This window comes from Prinia subflava, chromosome W (assembly GCF_021018805.1).
Source record: "Prinia subflava isolate CZ2003 ecotype Zambia chromosome W, Cam_Psub_1.2, whole genome shotgun sequence".
NCBI classification, from domain to species: domain Eukaryota; kingdom Metazoa; phylum Chordata; class Aves; order Passeriformes; family Cisticolidae; genus Prinia; species Prinia subflava.
The window spans coordinates 1,974,143-1,991,430 of record NC_086282.1 but is presented as its reverse complement, the minus strand read 5'-3'; the positions used below and the strand labels follow the sequence as shown (position 1 = coordinate 1,991,430).

General features: G+C 48.0%; 1 protein-coding gene across 1 annotated transcript in view; it reads left to right on the top strand.

Moving 5' to 3' along the window:
• The window catches only part of LOC134563372 (FHF complex subunit HOOK-interacting protein 1A-like), a 60,710-nt gene extending 44,217 nt beyond the window's left edge, over positions 1–16,493 (top strand). Inside the window, 3 exon segments of the mRNA XM_063421257.1 lie at positions 10,724–10,902; positions 11,196–11,331; positions 16,243–16,493. Coding sequence (XP_063277327.1) covers positions 10,724–10,902; positions 11,196–11,331; positions 16,243–16,493 — 566 coding nt within the window.
• Positions 16,494–17,288: the final 795 nt, after the last annotated feature.

Sequence of the window (17,288 nt, the reverse complement as noted above, 5' to 3'; positions counted from 1 at the left end):
CCCTCTCTCCATTTGTTCATTTAAAAAGAAAAACACCCCTCGCCCAAACCCATGAAAACCTCAAAACTGAGGAAAATTAAGATTAAAAGCTAAACACAATAAGCCTAGATGTTTGCTACCCATCTACAGTGTGTTTTACTGTTAGACTCCTTACCTTGCTTTAATGGAGATCCTAGTGATTGTATGTAAGGAGGTACTTGCAGCAACACCTTGGAAATATTAAAATTGCAGGGCCTTTCAAAGATAGCAACCTGCTCTAGTGGAAGGTGTTCCTGTCCAGGGCAGGGAGCTTGGAACTAGATGGTCTTTGAGGTCTCTTCCAACTCAAATGATTCTATGATTCTGTATCTAATTTGCAGTGCTGCATTATATTTGTAGATGTGTTTGATAAAGTTTTTAGAATGCTTTTCCTGTTTTGAGATGGGGCCTCTCTCTGACAGAAGTTTCCCACAGCCAGTAAGTGTCAGCAATGCAAAGATTCTCCCTTCAGACCTATGGATCTGTGAAGAAAATGCCCTCTCAGTGTCTTATATCCACTGTAAAAGCATTAAACACTCTCATCCCCATTTTCACTTGCGATGTTCAGGAACAGGAATTTATATTTCACTCCCTCCCTCTCCATATATCAGTGCTTGACTTCATGGCCATGAAAAGAGTAATTTTTTGACTTCTTGTCTAGTTACCCTGTTTTTTACAAGGCTTCTAAACTCTGCTTACATCCTCTGATTCTCATTTCAGTAAATTCTTGGGGTTAAAAGTCATGCTATCACTTTAAAAAAATTATATATTTGGTAACCTCTCTTGCAGCGGCAAGCAGCAGTTGTTACATATACCTAGCTTCAGCTTTACCTACTCAACTTTGAAGTGTTACCTAGAGAAGAGAAACAGTGACACATCTTGAGCTCCTTCTGCCATTCCTTTTGATACAGTAGGGCTCCCCTCAGGAGCTCTGGGAAAATGTCATCATGAAGAGGATAGGTTATGTTGGGACAGAGGAAAAGTGTTTGGGGCTGCTCCACTGGGTACCCGGGCTCTGATGGCTGTCATGGTGCTTGAAAGACAGCAGCCGCATAAAGCCTTGTCAACACTGGCCCTCTCACCTTTCCTCTTGCAAGCAGAGCTGTGCCAGCATTAGCCCCTAGAGATGAGTCTGGAAGGAGTGCTTGCTTTGTGCTCACAGTTGCTGTAAAGCATGACAGATTCCAGCCTTTAGTGGAGCTCTGTTCAGTGGAATGGTAACAGGGGCACTCCTCATTTGATCATTCCTGTTGCACTGGCCCAGAAGTGCCTTAGCCACTGCACACTGAACTGGGCTGCACTGTGCCCAGCCAGCTTGGATGGCAGCCATGAGCAAGCTGAGGGGACCTGGAATGGTGTTGGATTATGGCCACCTGCTTGACCCTAGAAGTGCCTATGGCATGCGTCTTTTGCCAGGTTTGAGGGTGGGATATTCAAAGACAGCAGTGCTCATCATCCAGGGATTCTTCTGCATGGTTTTCCTAGCTCTTATGCAACTGGAATAGTGTGGTGGGACAAGGGACATTTCTAAGACTTTACTTGTGTGTGTGTTAGATAAGGAAAGGCGCTCGGAAGATCTCGCGATGTCACGGAAAGATAAGGACCCTCCCCTCGTCTCTCCGGTGGTGACCCCTCCTAACCCCATTGGCCTCTCACCTTGAACCCTCTGACGTAGTAAAGACCCCTTAGACTATTTAACCCCATGTGCGAACCCAATAAACGCCATTTGCCATCCACCACATTGGTGTCAGCGTGTCAGTGGCCCGAGTAGCTCGGGAGACGTCGAGCTGCTGTGCTGGCTTTCTGAAACCAGGTCGCCCGCCTTTCCATCAAAAGGCGACATTGTGGTGCTGAAACCCGGGAGGAAAAAACGCTCGGAAATCGGGATTTTCACCTGGACAGGAGCAGCGGCCAGGGCAGGACAAAGGAACTGACCCTAGGCGGACGGGACGCCGTCGGACCAGCCAGTGGAAGCCATGGCGAAGGTCGTAAGTTCAATTCATAAACAGTGGGGAACTGAGTGCAAGCTCAAGGATTTTGAACTTGCTATGGCAAGGTTATTACAGCTTGGGGTCGTCGAACGACCGGTAGATGTATTACATTTGGAGGTTTGGGGGAGGTGCACGGTTGCCCTGGCCGAGGATACGAAATCCACGGGCAGCGCTAAAAGCCTCAAGGCGTGGGGAAAGGTAGAGCAGGCTCTACGCAGGGCGATGGAGGAACAGGAGACCTGGAGTGCCGCGCGCGTGTGCTTGCTAGCTACCCCCAAGCTGGGGGTGGGGGCTACAACGCAAACGGCATGATTTGTCCGAGGGTGGGGAACCGCGGGAGCCAAGCATGCTTCCCCCCTCCTGGAGCCCGAGTCCAAACCCCCCGGTGCCGTCAGGGAACCCCCCGGCCCCCCCGCCGAACCCGCCAGCCTCCCCCTCGCCCACGGAACCTTCCCAAAAATCACCGGGTCCCCCATGCGTCTCTTCGCCGTCAGCCAGCATTTCTGTGCCCGAGGCGCGGCAGCACCCACAGTTTTTCTGGGAGGGATTGGCGAGTGAGGCCAGAGACGCCGAGCACGTGGCACGGGAGAACACGCGGGCGGCACCACCGCCATACGTGTTTGAAACTCGTGCCGGCGGCCGCGGGGAAGGGCGGGGTCTGGATGCTCTTGGTGGGGAAAGCCCGGAGCCGCGGGGGAAAGACGGGGAAAAGAGAGAAGAGCACGTGCTCAGACAAGAGCCGTGGGCTTTTGCTGGCACGTACGAGTGACAGGAAGAGAGAGAGTGCATGCTCGGAGTGGCGCTGCGGATTTCTGTGGCCACGTGCGCGCGGGACAGCGGCGGAGAGCGCATGCGCGGTTCGGAGAGGCAGCTTCCCTCAGACCCGTATGCACGGGACAGCGGCGGAGAGCGAGCGTTCAGCCGGGAGCTGCGGGCTCTCGCAGACGCATGCGCGCGGGACAGTGGCAGAGAGAACACGCCCCGTCGGGAGCTGCGTTCAACACTGCCACCATTTAAGGGAGAGACCTCCCCCCGCGGGAGGCAAGGCGAGCCCAGGGGGCGGGAGCGGCGCCACCCCCGAGGGGAGGGGTGGGGCCGGAGCCGCACGACACCGCACCCGAACCTGGAAGTGCGCTGGCAGTGTGCCTCTGACTCTCAGTCGGACACCACCAGCGGCAGCAGTTCGGGAGAACTGCCAGACACTGACTGGGACTCAGAGACAGAGAGAGTGGGGCTAGCAAGGGCTAGAGCAAAACTTAATAAAACCTTAAGCCACTCCAGAAGGGGTTCAAAATACGAGCCGGCCCAGTTCACTGACTGGGGAAAAATAAAAATAGCTTGTGCCGAATGGGCACCGGCGGCCGCAGTGAAAGCCTTCCCAGTAAGGGTTACCGGGCCAGAGGGTAACCAGCAAAAAACATATGCACCGGTAAACCCCAAAGACATACAAACAATCGTAAAAGCAATCTCAGAAAAAGGGTTGCATTCAGCCATGGTTTCCACTCTGGTGGATGGCCTTTTTGGCAACTATGATCTGCTCCCTTTTGATATTAAACAGATAGGACGTATGATATTTGATGGGGCGGGAATGATTGTGTTCAAACAGGAATGGAAGGACAATTGTACAAATTTACTGGCTCAGTCTTCTGAAGCAGGGCAGCCACTGCATGGCTCCAGCCTATCCAGGTTGATGGGAAAACATGACAACATGATAACCCCTCAGCAACAAGCCGCGAACATGCGGGCTGAGGAGGTCAGAGCCACCACCCAGGCTGCCCGGGAGGCCATTCGAGCTGCATCCCGAGTGGTGGCCAGGCCCTCTCCATGGTCCACCATAAAACAAGGTGAAAGCAAAAGCTTCACTCAGTTTGTGGATCGCCTGCAGGCAGCAGTGGATTCATCTACCCTGCCCCCAGAGGCGAAAGGCCCCATAGTAGCTGATTGCCTGCGGCAACAATGTAACTCAATTACCAAAGACATTCTGCGCTCCTTGCCGGCTGGAGCCAGCCTGGCCGACATGATTAAACATGGAGTAAAAGAGGAGCAACTGACACCCATTCAGGCAGCCGTCCGCACCTTAACCAGTGCGATGGCATGTTTCAAATGTGGCCAGGCAGGCCACATTGCGGTGAGCTGTCCCCAGCCAGCACAGCCATCCCCCGCGATGCCCCCGCTCCAAGCCCGTGCGAGAGGGCCCTGCTGGAGCTGTGGGAAGAAGGGGCACCTTGCCAAAGACTGCAGGTCCCGGCCTCAGGGAAATGGGAAAGGGAGGGGGCGTGTGGGCCGCACCCAGCCTCCTCCCGCTGCGAATGCAAGGCGGCCCATCTATGCCAACCCCCAGTGGGGCAGGGAACCCTCATACCCCATGCTCCCACAGGGGACAGCCAGTTTTGCACCCCCCACAGCGACACAATGGCAAAGTTTCACAACACTGCCAGCGGCGCCCTTGTGTCCACCACCGCCGCAAGCCACACCTGTGGCACAGGGCCAGCAGGGGTCACCCCAGAGCGGGAGCCCTGGGTGGCCCTGGCCATGAAAATAGGGAAGGAGCCCCTGGTGATTTGGGGAACATGCCGACTTTATGGCAGCTGGGACCCCCATGTCATAGGGCTTCAGTTTTGGGGGGACACTGGATCAGACTGTTCGATAATCCCACAGGCATATTGGCCCCGGCACTGGCAATTTAAAGAAGTACCCCCATTGAACGGAGTGGGGGGGCAGACCCGGGCATGGAGAAGCACCCAGTTGGTAGCTATAACACTCCACACAGAAAAAGGACTAGAACAAACTGTGGCAATATACCCCTACATTTTGCAAAATTCACCACCCTTGATAGGAAGGGATGTCCTTGCCACGTTAGGAGTGAGGATTACAAATTTATCCTGAGGGCCACTGCCGTGCACCCACCGCTGCCAATCAAACTGACATGGAAATCGTCAGACCCTGTATGGGTTGAGCAGTGGCCCCTGTCAAAGCCTCGAATGGCAGCCTTGCTGGAACTGGTCGACCGCGAGCTGCAAAAGGGTCACATAGAACCCTCCACCAGCCCATGGAACACCCCCGTGTTCGTGATCCCCAAAAGGTCTGGAGAAGGTTATCACCTCATCCATGACCTGAGAGAGGTGAATAAGACAACCAAACCTATGGGTCCTGTCCAGACACTGCTGCCCATGAACTCAGCCATCCCCGAAGGGCAGCCATGCGCAGTGCTGGACATCAAAGACTGTTTCTTTTCGATACCTCTGCACCCCGAGGACAAGGAACGGTTTGCCTTTTCTATCGTGTTCCCAAATGGCGAGCTACCCACCCTCCGTTTCCAATGGCGCATGCTACCACAGGGTTTTGTGGACAGCCCTACGGTATGCCAAATCACCGTGGACAGAGCACTGATGCCAGTCCGACATTCCCACCCTGCTGCAACCATCATTCAGTACATGGACGACGTCCTCATCGCCGCACCATCAGCTAGCCAAGTGGATCAGTTAGTGTCCACAATCACAGAGACTCTCCAGGCAAACGGCTTTGAGATTGCGAGCGCAAAGATCAAAAGAGGACCTTGCGTGACCTTCCTGGGAGTGGGGATCACAAACTCCTACGTGACCCCTCCCAAGGTGAAAGTCTGCCGAGACATCAAGACACTCCATGACATGCAGCGACTCGTGGGATCTCTGCAGTGGCTCCGCAACATCATCCTGATCCCTCCCGAGGTCATGGACCCCTTGTATGATCTCCTGAAAGGAAAGCACCCCTGGGAACCCAAGGAGCTGACGCCGCAAGCATCGAGCTCCCTCGATTTCATCGAGCATCAGATGTCTACTGGCACACTTGCCAGGTGGAACCCAAGTGTGTCCCTTGATCTGTACGTCTATTTCACTCAGAAGGGAGGAGTGGGAGCGCTGGCCCAAGGACCCTCTGAGAAGGCCCGGCCGATCCAGTGGGTGGTCCTCGGAAGACCAGCTCATGCGTTTTCCCCGGGAGTCGAATGAGTCGCCAACATCATCATGAAAGGCAGGAAACTTGCCCTGAAACATCTGGGAACTGAACCGACAAGAATCCACCTCCCCTTCCGCAAGCAGCTGACCACGGAGTCAACCGCAGCATCGAAGCACCTGGCCCTTGCCCTCACTGGCTTCGGAGGAGAAATCTGCTACGCCACCAGACCACCTTGGACTCAGCTACTGACCATTGTTGACATAGACCTGCCACCAAAGGTCATGGATCGACCACTGCCAGGACCGACGGTCTTCACAGATGCCTCCTCCACGACTTCCACCGCAGCGGCGGTGTGGCAGACCGGAGAACAATGGCATTGTGTCAAAGCATGTGACCCCACACTGTCTGTGCAACAACTGGAAGCAGCAGCTGTGGTCTTGGCGTGCGGACTCTTCCAAGATGAACACCTTAACATCATGATGGATTCTATATTTGTGGCAAGGCTGTGCCTGGCCATGTCGGGACCAGGCGTGTCAACTTCTGCAGCAGCCACAATGCTGGAAGAAGCCCTCTCCTCGCGACAGGGCACCGTGTCTGTCATTCACGTCAACAGCCACAACCCAGTCAAGGGCTTCTTCCAGACTGGCAATGACAAAGCGGACGCTGCAGCAAAGGGAGTGTGGACATTGCAGGCAGCTCGCCAGCTGCATGAGTCGCTCCACATCGGAGCCAAAGCTCTGGCAAAGAGATGCAGAATCTCAACAGCAGACACAAAACATGTAGTGGCCACCTGCCCTCATTGCCAGAAGTCACCCCTGTGGACCAGTGGGATCAACCCAAGAGGTCTCAAAGCCTCAGAAATCTGGCAGTCGGACTTCACCTTATGTCAACTGCTGAAGCCCAGACCATGGCTGGCAGTGACAGTGGACACCTACAGCGGAGTGATTGTGGCCACACAGCACTCCAAAACTAACTCCAAAGCCATGATTCAACACTGGCTGACCGCCATGGCATGGCTTGGTATCCCCAAGCAAATTAAAACTGACAATGGTTCAAATTTTACCTCCAAACCTGTGCAAGAATTCGCCTCAAAGTGGGGCATCACGTTAGTGCAAGGCATTCCGTACAACTCTACAGGTCAGGCCATAGTGGAGCGAGCCAACCAAACTCTCAAAACCAGAATAGAGGTGCTGGCGAAGTCAGAGGGTTTCGCCAATGCCATTCCCCCAGGAGACCAGGCATGGCTGCTGGCAACTGCCCTGCTAGCACTGAACCAATTCCCCAGGGGGGATGAAACAAACAGTCCTACTCAAAAGCGCTGGGCCACCCGAGCATTAGAGGAGGGCCCGCAGGTTGTAATCAAAAATGAGCTGGGTGAATGGGAACGGGGCTGGAGGTTGGTACTCATGGGGAGAGGGTACGCAGCTGTCAAAAGGGAGGGAAGAATCAGGTGGTGTCCACTTAAGTCGATCAAGCCTGATCTTCAGAATGAGACTAATGAAAATTGTGAGTTTCTGTTTACAGGACATGCCTGTGAGACGCCCCCGTAAAGTGTACACTCCAGTTCCAGAGGAAAGGGACGAACCGAGAGCACCCAAGAGTCACGCACCGGTGAGACCCAAACAACAATGGTGCTTTTGCATGATTTTGCTACTAGGGCTTGTTGCCAGAATGCAAGCCAGCCCAGACTATTACCCCCACCAACCATTCAGGTGGGTCATGAAGCACCTTTCAAGTGACAAGGTGCTCAAAGAAATTACCACACCGGGTGCCCCATCCTTCGTGTTTCACATCACTGACCTGTTCCCGGGGCGACCGAAAATAGACCGCCACGCCCCACACCTTATGCACATGTACATGGCCTACTGGTGCCCAGACTCCAACCCAGGGAAAAGGTACTGCAACTACCCGGGGTGGGGGTACTGTGGTTACTGGGGGTGTGAAACCATTGTTACAGATGCCAGACCATCAGGATATGGGTGGGACCCACAGGAACCCGATAAATTCTTACGGTTCACCGGGGCACCCACCGGCTGTACCAAACCATTCTTCAGGACAGGGTTCTATCAAAACTATTATCAGGACCCTGCTCACCGGACATGCACCGATTATAACATGACCATTTTACAGCCAGATCACCCTAGCTGGGCCACAGGCAGGACGTGGACAGTAGTCCTCCAATCGCCAAAAGAGTGGGTGAATGTACAAATTATCAGGCTCCAGCCGCCAGTGCCCCTAGCGGTTGGACCCAATGAAGTTATTAGAGACTCATTGAAAAGGGAAAACACAACCCGCCCCAAATCTTTGCCCACAAAGGTCACCAATACCCCGACCGGCTATGCAGATGTCTTTCAGATAGACCGCTTAGCTGTGTCTGACCCGAACCCCATTTTCCGCATGCTGGAAGCTACCTTTTCATCTCTAAATGAATCCAACCCGAACCTAACCGATTCATGCTGGCTCTGTTACGATGTTAAACCTCCTTTCTAGGAAGGAGTTGCTCTAAACATCCCATTCAGTTATTCCACAGCTGATGTCCCTCACCAGTGCAGATGGGACACTCCCCGCAGAGGAATCACCCTAAGTCAGGTCACGGGTCAAGGAAAATGCTTTGGCAACGCAACCTTAGCCAGGCAGAAAGGAAATGTTTGCGCCGAAGTTGTCAAACCTGACAAGAAGATCAATAAGTGGGTGATCCCATCTGCATTTGGGATGTGGGTTTGCCAGCGGTCTGGGGTGAGTCCTTGTGTGTCCCTTGCCAAATTCAATGAGATTGATGATTTCTGTGTTCAAGTTCTGATTGTTCCTAGGGTCCTGTACCACTCAGACGAGGAGGTGTGTCAACTTTTCGAGGAACCTGGCCGGCTCCACAAACGAGAAATAATAACAGGGGTAACCATCGCGATGCTGCTCGGACTGGGAGCAGCCGGCACGGCCACAGGTGTCTCAGCCCTTGTGACCCGACACCAAGGACTTTCTCAATTACAAATGACCATCGACGAGGATTTGCAGAGGATCAAGAAATACATCTCCTTCCTAGAGAAATCAGTCTCCTCGCTTTCAGAAGTCGTCCTGCAGAACAGGCGGGGACTGGACCTCCTGTTCATGCAACAAGGAGGCTTGTGTGCCGCCTTGAAAGAGGAATGTTGTTTTTATGCCGATCATACAGGAGTCATTAGACACTCTATGATGGAACTCCGAGACAGACTGGCCCAGAGAAAGAGAGACAGGGAAGCCCAACAGGGCTGGTTCGAGTCCCGGTTCAGTCAATCGCCATGGCTCACCACCCTAATTTCCACCCTGATGGGTCCACTGGCAATGCTGCTTTTAGCTCTCGCCTTTGGACCATGCCTGCTAAACAAGCTGGTCACATTTGTTCAGACCCGCTTAGAACGGGCCAACATTCTGTTTGTAGGACAACAACAAATGCTGTGAGTCAAACTATGAACATTGCCAGTCGCGAGGTCTGCCTGATCTGCCTTGCAAAACCTACTCAGGTTCTCCAAACCCCCCTTGTTCTCCTTGTTGAGTTACTACCTTGTACCCCTTTTTTAATGCCTATGTTTTAACTGCCTCATTTATTTGTGGGGAGGGGGGGGGGGAGATGTGTGTGTTAGATAAGGAAAGGCGCTCGGAAGATCTCGCGATGTCACGGAAAGATAAGGACCCTCCCCTTGTCTCTCCGGTGGTGACCCCTCCTAACCCCATTGGCCTCTCACCTTGAACCCTCCGCCCCCCCCAACGTAGTAAAGACCCCTTAGACTATTTAACCCCATGTGCGAACCCAATAAACGCCATTTGCCGTCCACCACATTGGTGTCAGCGTGTCAGTGGCCTGAGTAGCTCGGGAGACGTCGAGCTGCCGTGCTGGCTTTCTGAAACCAGGTCACCCGCCTTTCCATCGAAAGGCGACAACTTATGAGTAGGTCCCTTGTACTGGCTGCCTCAAGCATCTCCCGAGCTGTGTGGTCTAACAGGGTAGTATTTGGATGAAGTAATTCTCAGCCTTGCAAAGGTTTCTTAAGCTTGAGCACTAAGGGACTAAGGGTTTATGTACTTCATGGTAAATGCTTCTGTATTTCAGTGGCTGTCCTTCAGCACGAATACACAAACTAAAGCTATTATTTATTGGTGACATTTATATGATAACGCCTATGTATACCAGCAATTATGCTTATAAATCAATTTTTAATTTCTTTGCTGCTTTGTGTAACTGATTGGTGTAGTGAAGATGCCTTTTCTTGTGATGGGAACTATTACAGCTTGATTTTTATGTTTAGAATAACATTTTCATATTTTCTTTAGAACACCAGGTTTTTGATAGAACATGAAAGCTAGCAATAATTCACTTTGCTCAGTCCTTACACAGAAATAAGGCACAACAAGAGTAAAAACAGCAGATTCTATTTGCATTAAAACTAGTAGTACCCTTTCAATTGTTTCAAGGGGAATAGAGTGGTAGACTGTAATGTCCTAGGCTAAATCCTTATTGGCACATGCAAGTGGAATAGTCACACATGTTAAATATGCCATTAATGTAAACTGATTGGCCAGGTAGCAAATGTGTTGCTAACCACAAAAGCATTCAACACCTCAGTTAAGTCTGCTTTCTCTGTTCAGCTACAGTTTGGGTTTTCTCCCTGCCGTCTTTAATTAGTGTATGGGAGGGCTAATTTGGTTGGTTATGATGGTCAAAATTCCCTTTAAATGCCTTTTTCCTGGATCTTAGGGTTTTTCTTCTGTGAAAACAAAAGATTTGATTCCTTCTTATTTTCTTGCAGGACCGTTCATCAGCGTAGTGTTGTCGAAGCTGGAGAACATGCTGGAGAATTCCTTGCATGTAAATTTGCTGCTTATTTGGATTATTACTCAGCTGGCAAGTTACCCACAGCTGCTTCTTCGCTCCTTTCTGCTCAACACCAACATGGTATTTCAGCCCAGTGTGCGCTCACTCTATCAGGTATTTACCACAGGTGTTAGCCATGACTACTGGAGCAGTGTCTTTACTGTCTTTTACTTTTAAAACTTACATTAGTTCCTTTCAGTTTCACATGTAGCTTTCCTACCTATCTGAGAGCTTCTTATTTCATTTCCATGTTTTAATTACATTTGTGCAAAGAACTGGAAACTCTGTATGACCATAGCTTTTATCAGAACTCTCTTTTAATGCAGGTAGAGAAAGCCTGAATATTCAGTCTGTGGCTGCACTGGCAGCAAAGGAGAAATAAGTAATTGTTAGTGTTGTTTTGACAGGTGCTGGCATCTGTGAAAAATAAGATTGAACATTTTGCTTCCACTGAAAAAGACTTCCTAGGTCTTCTGGAGGCCCAACAGTACTTGCTTTTTTGTGTGGACATGTCTGATGCTGCAGAAGAATTGCTCACCAAAGGTAAATGATAACCACGCTCAGAGGAGGGCTGGGTGGAATTACATACCAGTTACCCCTGTCCTTTTCTCCAGATGATTAAAAGGTGTGGTGTGGTTTGAATGTCATTAGCCAGCTGTATCCTTCTGACTTTAAATTGATGATGCTCAGTAGATCACAGTGTATGGATCTGTTTGGATATTCTTTACTGTTTAGAAGTTTTTATTTGGTATATAAAATGTCTGTTTAAAGAAGTAACAAAAACAGTTCTTGGCTTGCTGTCAGTAAACAAACTCACTTTCAAAGCATGAGGTGAGGTGGCATATGTGCATGATTTAATTTTATTTTTAGCCTTACCTTCAGATACTCATTGGTTCTTTTTTGATAAATGTTAGAGAGGACAGAAGTCCAGGATGAATTGGTTTCTGCAACAATTGAATAAGGCTTGGTATCATGGCTTGGACTACCACTGAAGGAGATAAGATACTGAAAGTTTTCTGGCTAGTATCTTCCTTGTATGGCAAACAAAGCAAAACGAACAGAAAAAACAAAAGGTGTGTGTCTAAAGCAGTGGGGAGTTAGGTAACATTCCCACCAAGTCAGCTTTGCAGGGGACTCTGTAACATTTGCTGCCTCTCAAACACAATGCACACTGCACGTGTCTTTACAGTTACCTGTACTTATTTGTGCCACTGTGGGGCAAGCTAGTAAAAATAAACAAAATGAAGTCTTAGCTACAAATAAGAACCTTCTAGACACAGGCAGGCAATGGGTAGAGCTAAAGTCCTGCCCTGAGGACGTGCTTGTTCTCAGCTTGCTGCTGAGTGGGCAATGTTGGATACAGGCTTCTCTTAAAAGCCAACCTGCGACACAATGGGAATATGTTAAATTTGGTGAATCATGAAGAGCTGACTCTGCAAGAGGGTTCAAGAGAGGCTGCATTTACAGGTGTGTGCTTACTCATCTTTGGGAGTCATTAATAATCACCCACTCTGCCCACACTTCTGTGAAGATATTGATGCTTTTACTGGATTTCCAGAGTTGTGGAAATCAAGACTCTTTATTTGCCATTTTAATTGTGTTTTCATTTTTCAAGGCTATGGAGAATAATCTAACTAGTTCTAGTCAGCATAGTATGTGTTTCTAAGCTTTACAGTACATCTAGTCTGTAAAATTATGATCTTGCTAAGGCTTCTTCCTGAAGAATTGGTCTGTGGAAAGTGCCTGCTGTAAAAAAGCTGTGTGCTGCACATCAGTAGCGTTTTAGGCTCTGCATTTTGGTGCCATAGAATAGAAAGCCATACAATTAGATGGCATTGTAGCTAGCATGTGGGAGATGAGATTAGGAGGCAACATTCAGAGTCTCTTTTTTTCTCAGATGCTGGCAGTAAGAACTTTTACATAATGCATTTCCAATGACATTTATTTATACTTCCTGTTTTACATCAGTTTTCTTCTGTGGGCTTCCGACTTTGCCAGGTTGACTCATGCTGGTCATTATTTAGGAATTTGAAACAAGGCTGCTTAGTCACCCTGTTAGTACACTTTCTTTGTATAGTGGCAACTGCTGCAAAGAAGACTTCTCTTGACAAATAAGTGGAGAGTAAGTAAATATCTGGATAACTTCAGCTTTGTTTCCCTACATGATGCAAGCCATCAAACTGTAATCGTGAGGGATAGTTGGCTCAGTAGCCCACCAACCAATAGTTCATTATACTGATTAAGAAGTGCAAGGTAGGAACTGCTGCAATAATGATAAATGAAAAAAAAAAAAACCAAAACAAAAAAACCCACCAAACCCCACAAAAAAACCCACCAAACTAGTGATGAATAAACCTCAGTGTTCTCTGCAGGTCTGAGCATAGCCAGCCTCTTACAGAATTCACATATGAACAACTCAAGCCAGAGTTAGTGGGGAAGACAAATGTAAAACCAAAACATTACAGAGCATTTTCTCTCTCTTTACAGGGTTGGTCTCTGAAGGTGTTTGAACAGAAATGGTACAAATTGTTCTTTTTTGCTTGCAGGAGTGTGTGGTTTCTTCCACAGCAGCTTGGGCTCTGGTTACACATCTACAGCTGTCATGATGTAGTTCCATGTGCAAGCTGCTCCTCTTTCAGTGTGTTGGTAGCAATCTTCAGAGTACTCATTTGTTCAATTTTCAATTGTACGACTTAGATTGCATCCTGACCCTAGAGAGAAGAGAACAATCCTGACCAAAGAAAAAAATTCAAATCTCTAGTTCCTAGATCAGCTTTGTGTGCTTTTCTGGTATTTTTGGGGGTTTTTTTCCAAACAAGCAGTTTAATCTAAACCAAAATTATTTTTAGAAATATATCAGTTTTGATTCTTTTTAGAAGGAAGAGTATAAACAAAAGCAAAGCTTTGACAATATACTAGCATTCTGGTTATATTGCTTAAACTATTTGAAAAACTTAAAATATTAATTATGAAACGTTTTGACATTAGAAAATCTGAAAAAAATCTTCAGCGGAAGCTTAAAACTTTATCTTTTCATTGTAATCTATAATTTAAGTTGTTTTTCCTCCCACAGTCAGATTTTCCCACAGAACAGAAATTCCTGTACTCTTTCTCTAGTAGGTAGAAATTTGTAGGATAACAACATGAATGATTGATAAGTCTGGAGTTGGAAAGGTGTTTTAAACTCAAGAAAAAAATGAGTCTGTTAAATGATTGAGATGAATTTTTTTTTCAAGTGTTTGGAAGAGCAGAATAATTCCACAATGCCTTGGATGAAGTACAGGCAAGGAACAAAAGTGCAGAGCTGTTGAACAGAGGGATTGCTGTGCAGCATCGAGTGAGGCCTTCATCTACAGCTCCCCCTGTTTGCTACTTGGAGAGATTTCAGAGCAAGGCTGGCATCACTTGAGACTGCTACTTTAACATAAATTGTGTGCACTGCAGGGGAAACCCCTTCTGAAGGCAGCAATGCAGTGTTGGGCTTGTCTGCAGTGAGTTAACACAACAGCCCTTTTATTTCTCTTTAATGATTTACTTATACATCTCAGGAGAACATCCCACTTGTAAATTAGACAGGATTTTATCTGTCTCTGCTGTTGACCTCAATGATACCTTGTAGCAGTAACTTCTATCTTGTAGCAGTGAGTTCTACAGGTTAATTTTTCTTTGTAGAGTATTTCGATCAGCATTAAATTTTGTCACCTTTTTAGTTTCACTAAATTAATTATCATCTAATTAAAGGGCAGTTCTGCTTCAGGTTGAAACAAGGAGCAGTTGATTGAAATTTAAGTGCTGGTGTCACTGTATTTCCATGCATTCTGATACTTGAGCTCTCATCCTCTGAACTCTGGCAGCAGAGATCATATAGCAGAACACACGGTGGCTTTCACTTGCTCTCTTTTTAATGGTTAGTTGCTTTACAGGGAAGTAAGTGTAGTTAGTGGAGCCTATAGCTGCAGAAAAATCGAATTTTTAAATTTTTTTCCCCTTCGTTTCTAACTTGCTTCAAACTTGTGTGGTGATGTTGTTATGAACAAGTTTCCCGGTCGGGAGGGGCTGGGCTGCCCCTGTCCTGGCCCCGTGGGAAAAGCGCAGAGCACGCAATGGCATGTTAAAAGAGCTCTGGGAGTGCAGCCCCCCTCCTCCCAGTTTGTGCTGTCGCCCAGCCTTTTGGAGGAATTTTTTTTTTCCTGTTTGCAGAGACCCCCATGGCTGGGGTGGGGCTGCTGTCCCTTGAAAGCGGATGACCCCCCTCCAGGCTAGAGGTAACTCCCACACCCTAGCAAGTTTGAAGACAGAGAGAAGCTGCCCCGAAGGGAAAGGCGGCATTCTCCTACCTCATTAAAATGTGAAAAAGGAGCAGCTCAGGCCTTGATTGTCCGGTCATTGTTCGCTGTAACTACCTTTTCAGCAGGAATACCTCTGCTTCGACCAGGACAAATGCATATGCATTTGTATATGCAAATAAAACTGCCCCTGTGAATCCTGGGAGGGTTTTTTGGAGAAACTGCACCCCAAGACAAGAAGCTAGATGCATCAGAGGAGAATTAGATAGTGCCCTGGGCGAGCAAGAAGTGGATGCACCCCCTGGTCTGGTTTGAAGATTCACCATAACCTATGAGGAGTTTGGATAGAATGGGAACTGGCTAGCTGAAGTGACTCAGACAATGGGAAACTCTCAAGGTTTTTCCCTGAGGGTAAAGAGCTGATTCTGCACTCCAGTGGCAGAGCCCTCATCACTCTGCCTTCTGATGGTTGACCAGAGAGAACTCCTAGCTGTTCCTATGAGAACAAGGACTCGCCATCTACTGTTTGCAGTGGAATGATGAACTGGGACAGCACCTGCTCCTTAGGATGGCTGCAGCAGCGTGGAAAACTCCGATTGGACTCTGCAATCCTGCTGATGACTTTAATAATGAGCTGATCACTTTAATAAAGAGCTGAATATTAATAAGGCACATGCCCTGTTCTTTTCAATGTGATAGTTTGGCCTCAAACCCATTGACATGGTGATTCACAGGGAGAGGATAGAGAAAGAGAAGTAAAATCAAAACAACAGTTTGATCTGGGGGAGGGAGAGAGCACAGTATTGTTGAAATGGAGACAACCATGCTGCCTCTAGACTGGTAGATTTTATCTGCTGTTTCAGAAGTTAAATCCATATTACTCTTTCCCTTGACTCCTCTTCTGCCTACATATTTCTCTCATCAGAGCTGGAACTGAATGATATATAAACCTGGGGAAAGATCGGTAATAAAAAATGCAGTAGAACCAGGACATGTAGAACCTTAAAATGCTGGATTAGTGGAGTATCTCCCTGCACGATCTGAGTACTGCAAATTACAGCTCTGAACACAATCCTTATAAACTGGGTTTGGACATTGTACAAATACTCTATGTGCCTAATATACTGAGTCTTTTTTCTTTCCTCTCTCTCTCTCCTCCTGTCTTTAGGTAATGTCCAGCACAGCAGCAACACAGGGAAAGCAAGGAATCTTCCCAAAGCTTACCTGGCTGTACTGCAGCCTTTTGTGGGACAGAAAGTAAAGAAAGGCCTGGCTCATCCCAGCCTTCCTACGCACATGAGGAATGCCGTACTTGCAGCTGCCCTTTTCCTAGAGTTCCTGAAGGAGCTGGCAGCTCTAGCCCAGGAACATTCCATTTTATGTTACAAAATACTGGGGGATTTTGAAGATTATTATTAGTGGGTTTTTAAAATGTGTTTTAAAAAAGCTTTTGGAGTTTAAACAGATTTTTAATGCAAAGCTGCTTTCAAAAGAAGGTTGTACTTCAATATTTCCTGAAAATAATTGATTTGGAGGGGGAAGAAGGAGGCAAAATATTATTCCACTTAGGCCTTATAATTTCCCTCTGTGCTACGTAACTTATTTAAGATTTCTGATACTGCTCTTACTGCAGCTCCCTTTTTCATCCCTTCCTCTTTACAGAGCCACCCTTCTTCAGTGTCACTAATTCCTGTTGAATTTCTGCAATAGACACTTGTTGGCTGGCTAAGAGACACAAACATGTTAGCTTTTTCTGTTCCAGAAATACTCTTCTGGATAATTTGTTAGGAGACAAGTTTGCTTGAAAAAACATTGCCCCATGGGAAAAGTTCACAGTATAAAAAGTCATGCAAAATCTGCACAAACCCCCTTTATGTGTAGGGCTGTGCTTCTTGATGTCATTGTTGTCTTTGCCTCTTCCTTTGCTTCACCCTGAAGCCAGGTTCTTACCAATCCACATCCAAAACCCCCTTTTTAACTACTGGCTCAGGTTTTCTGAATTCAAGTGATCTTATGTGTAGTAAACCTATGAGTAGCTGGAAGCAGGTGCTGGGCCCTACACATACCATATTGCCTTATGTTGCAGACAGATCTGCAGCTATCAGCTGTTGGGCTTCGAAGTCCAATGAAGTGTGTAAGTGGATGTGGATTGCAGACTGCCTGGAATTTTCCTTGTGGTTCCTCGGCATTCCTTGATAACTCTTGCGTTGCTAC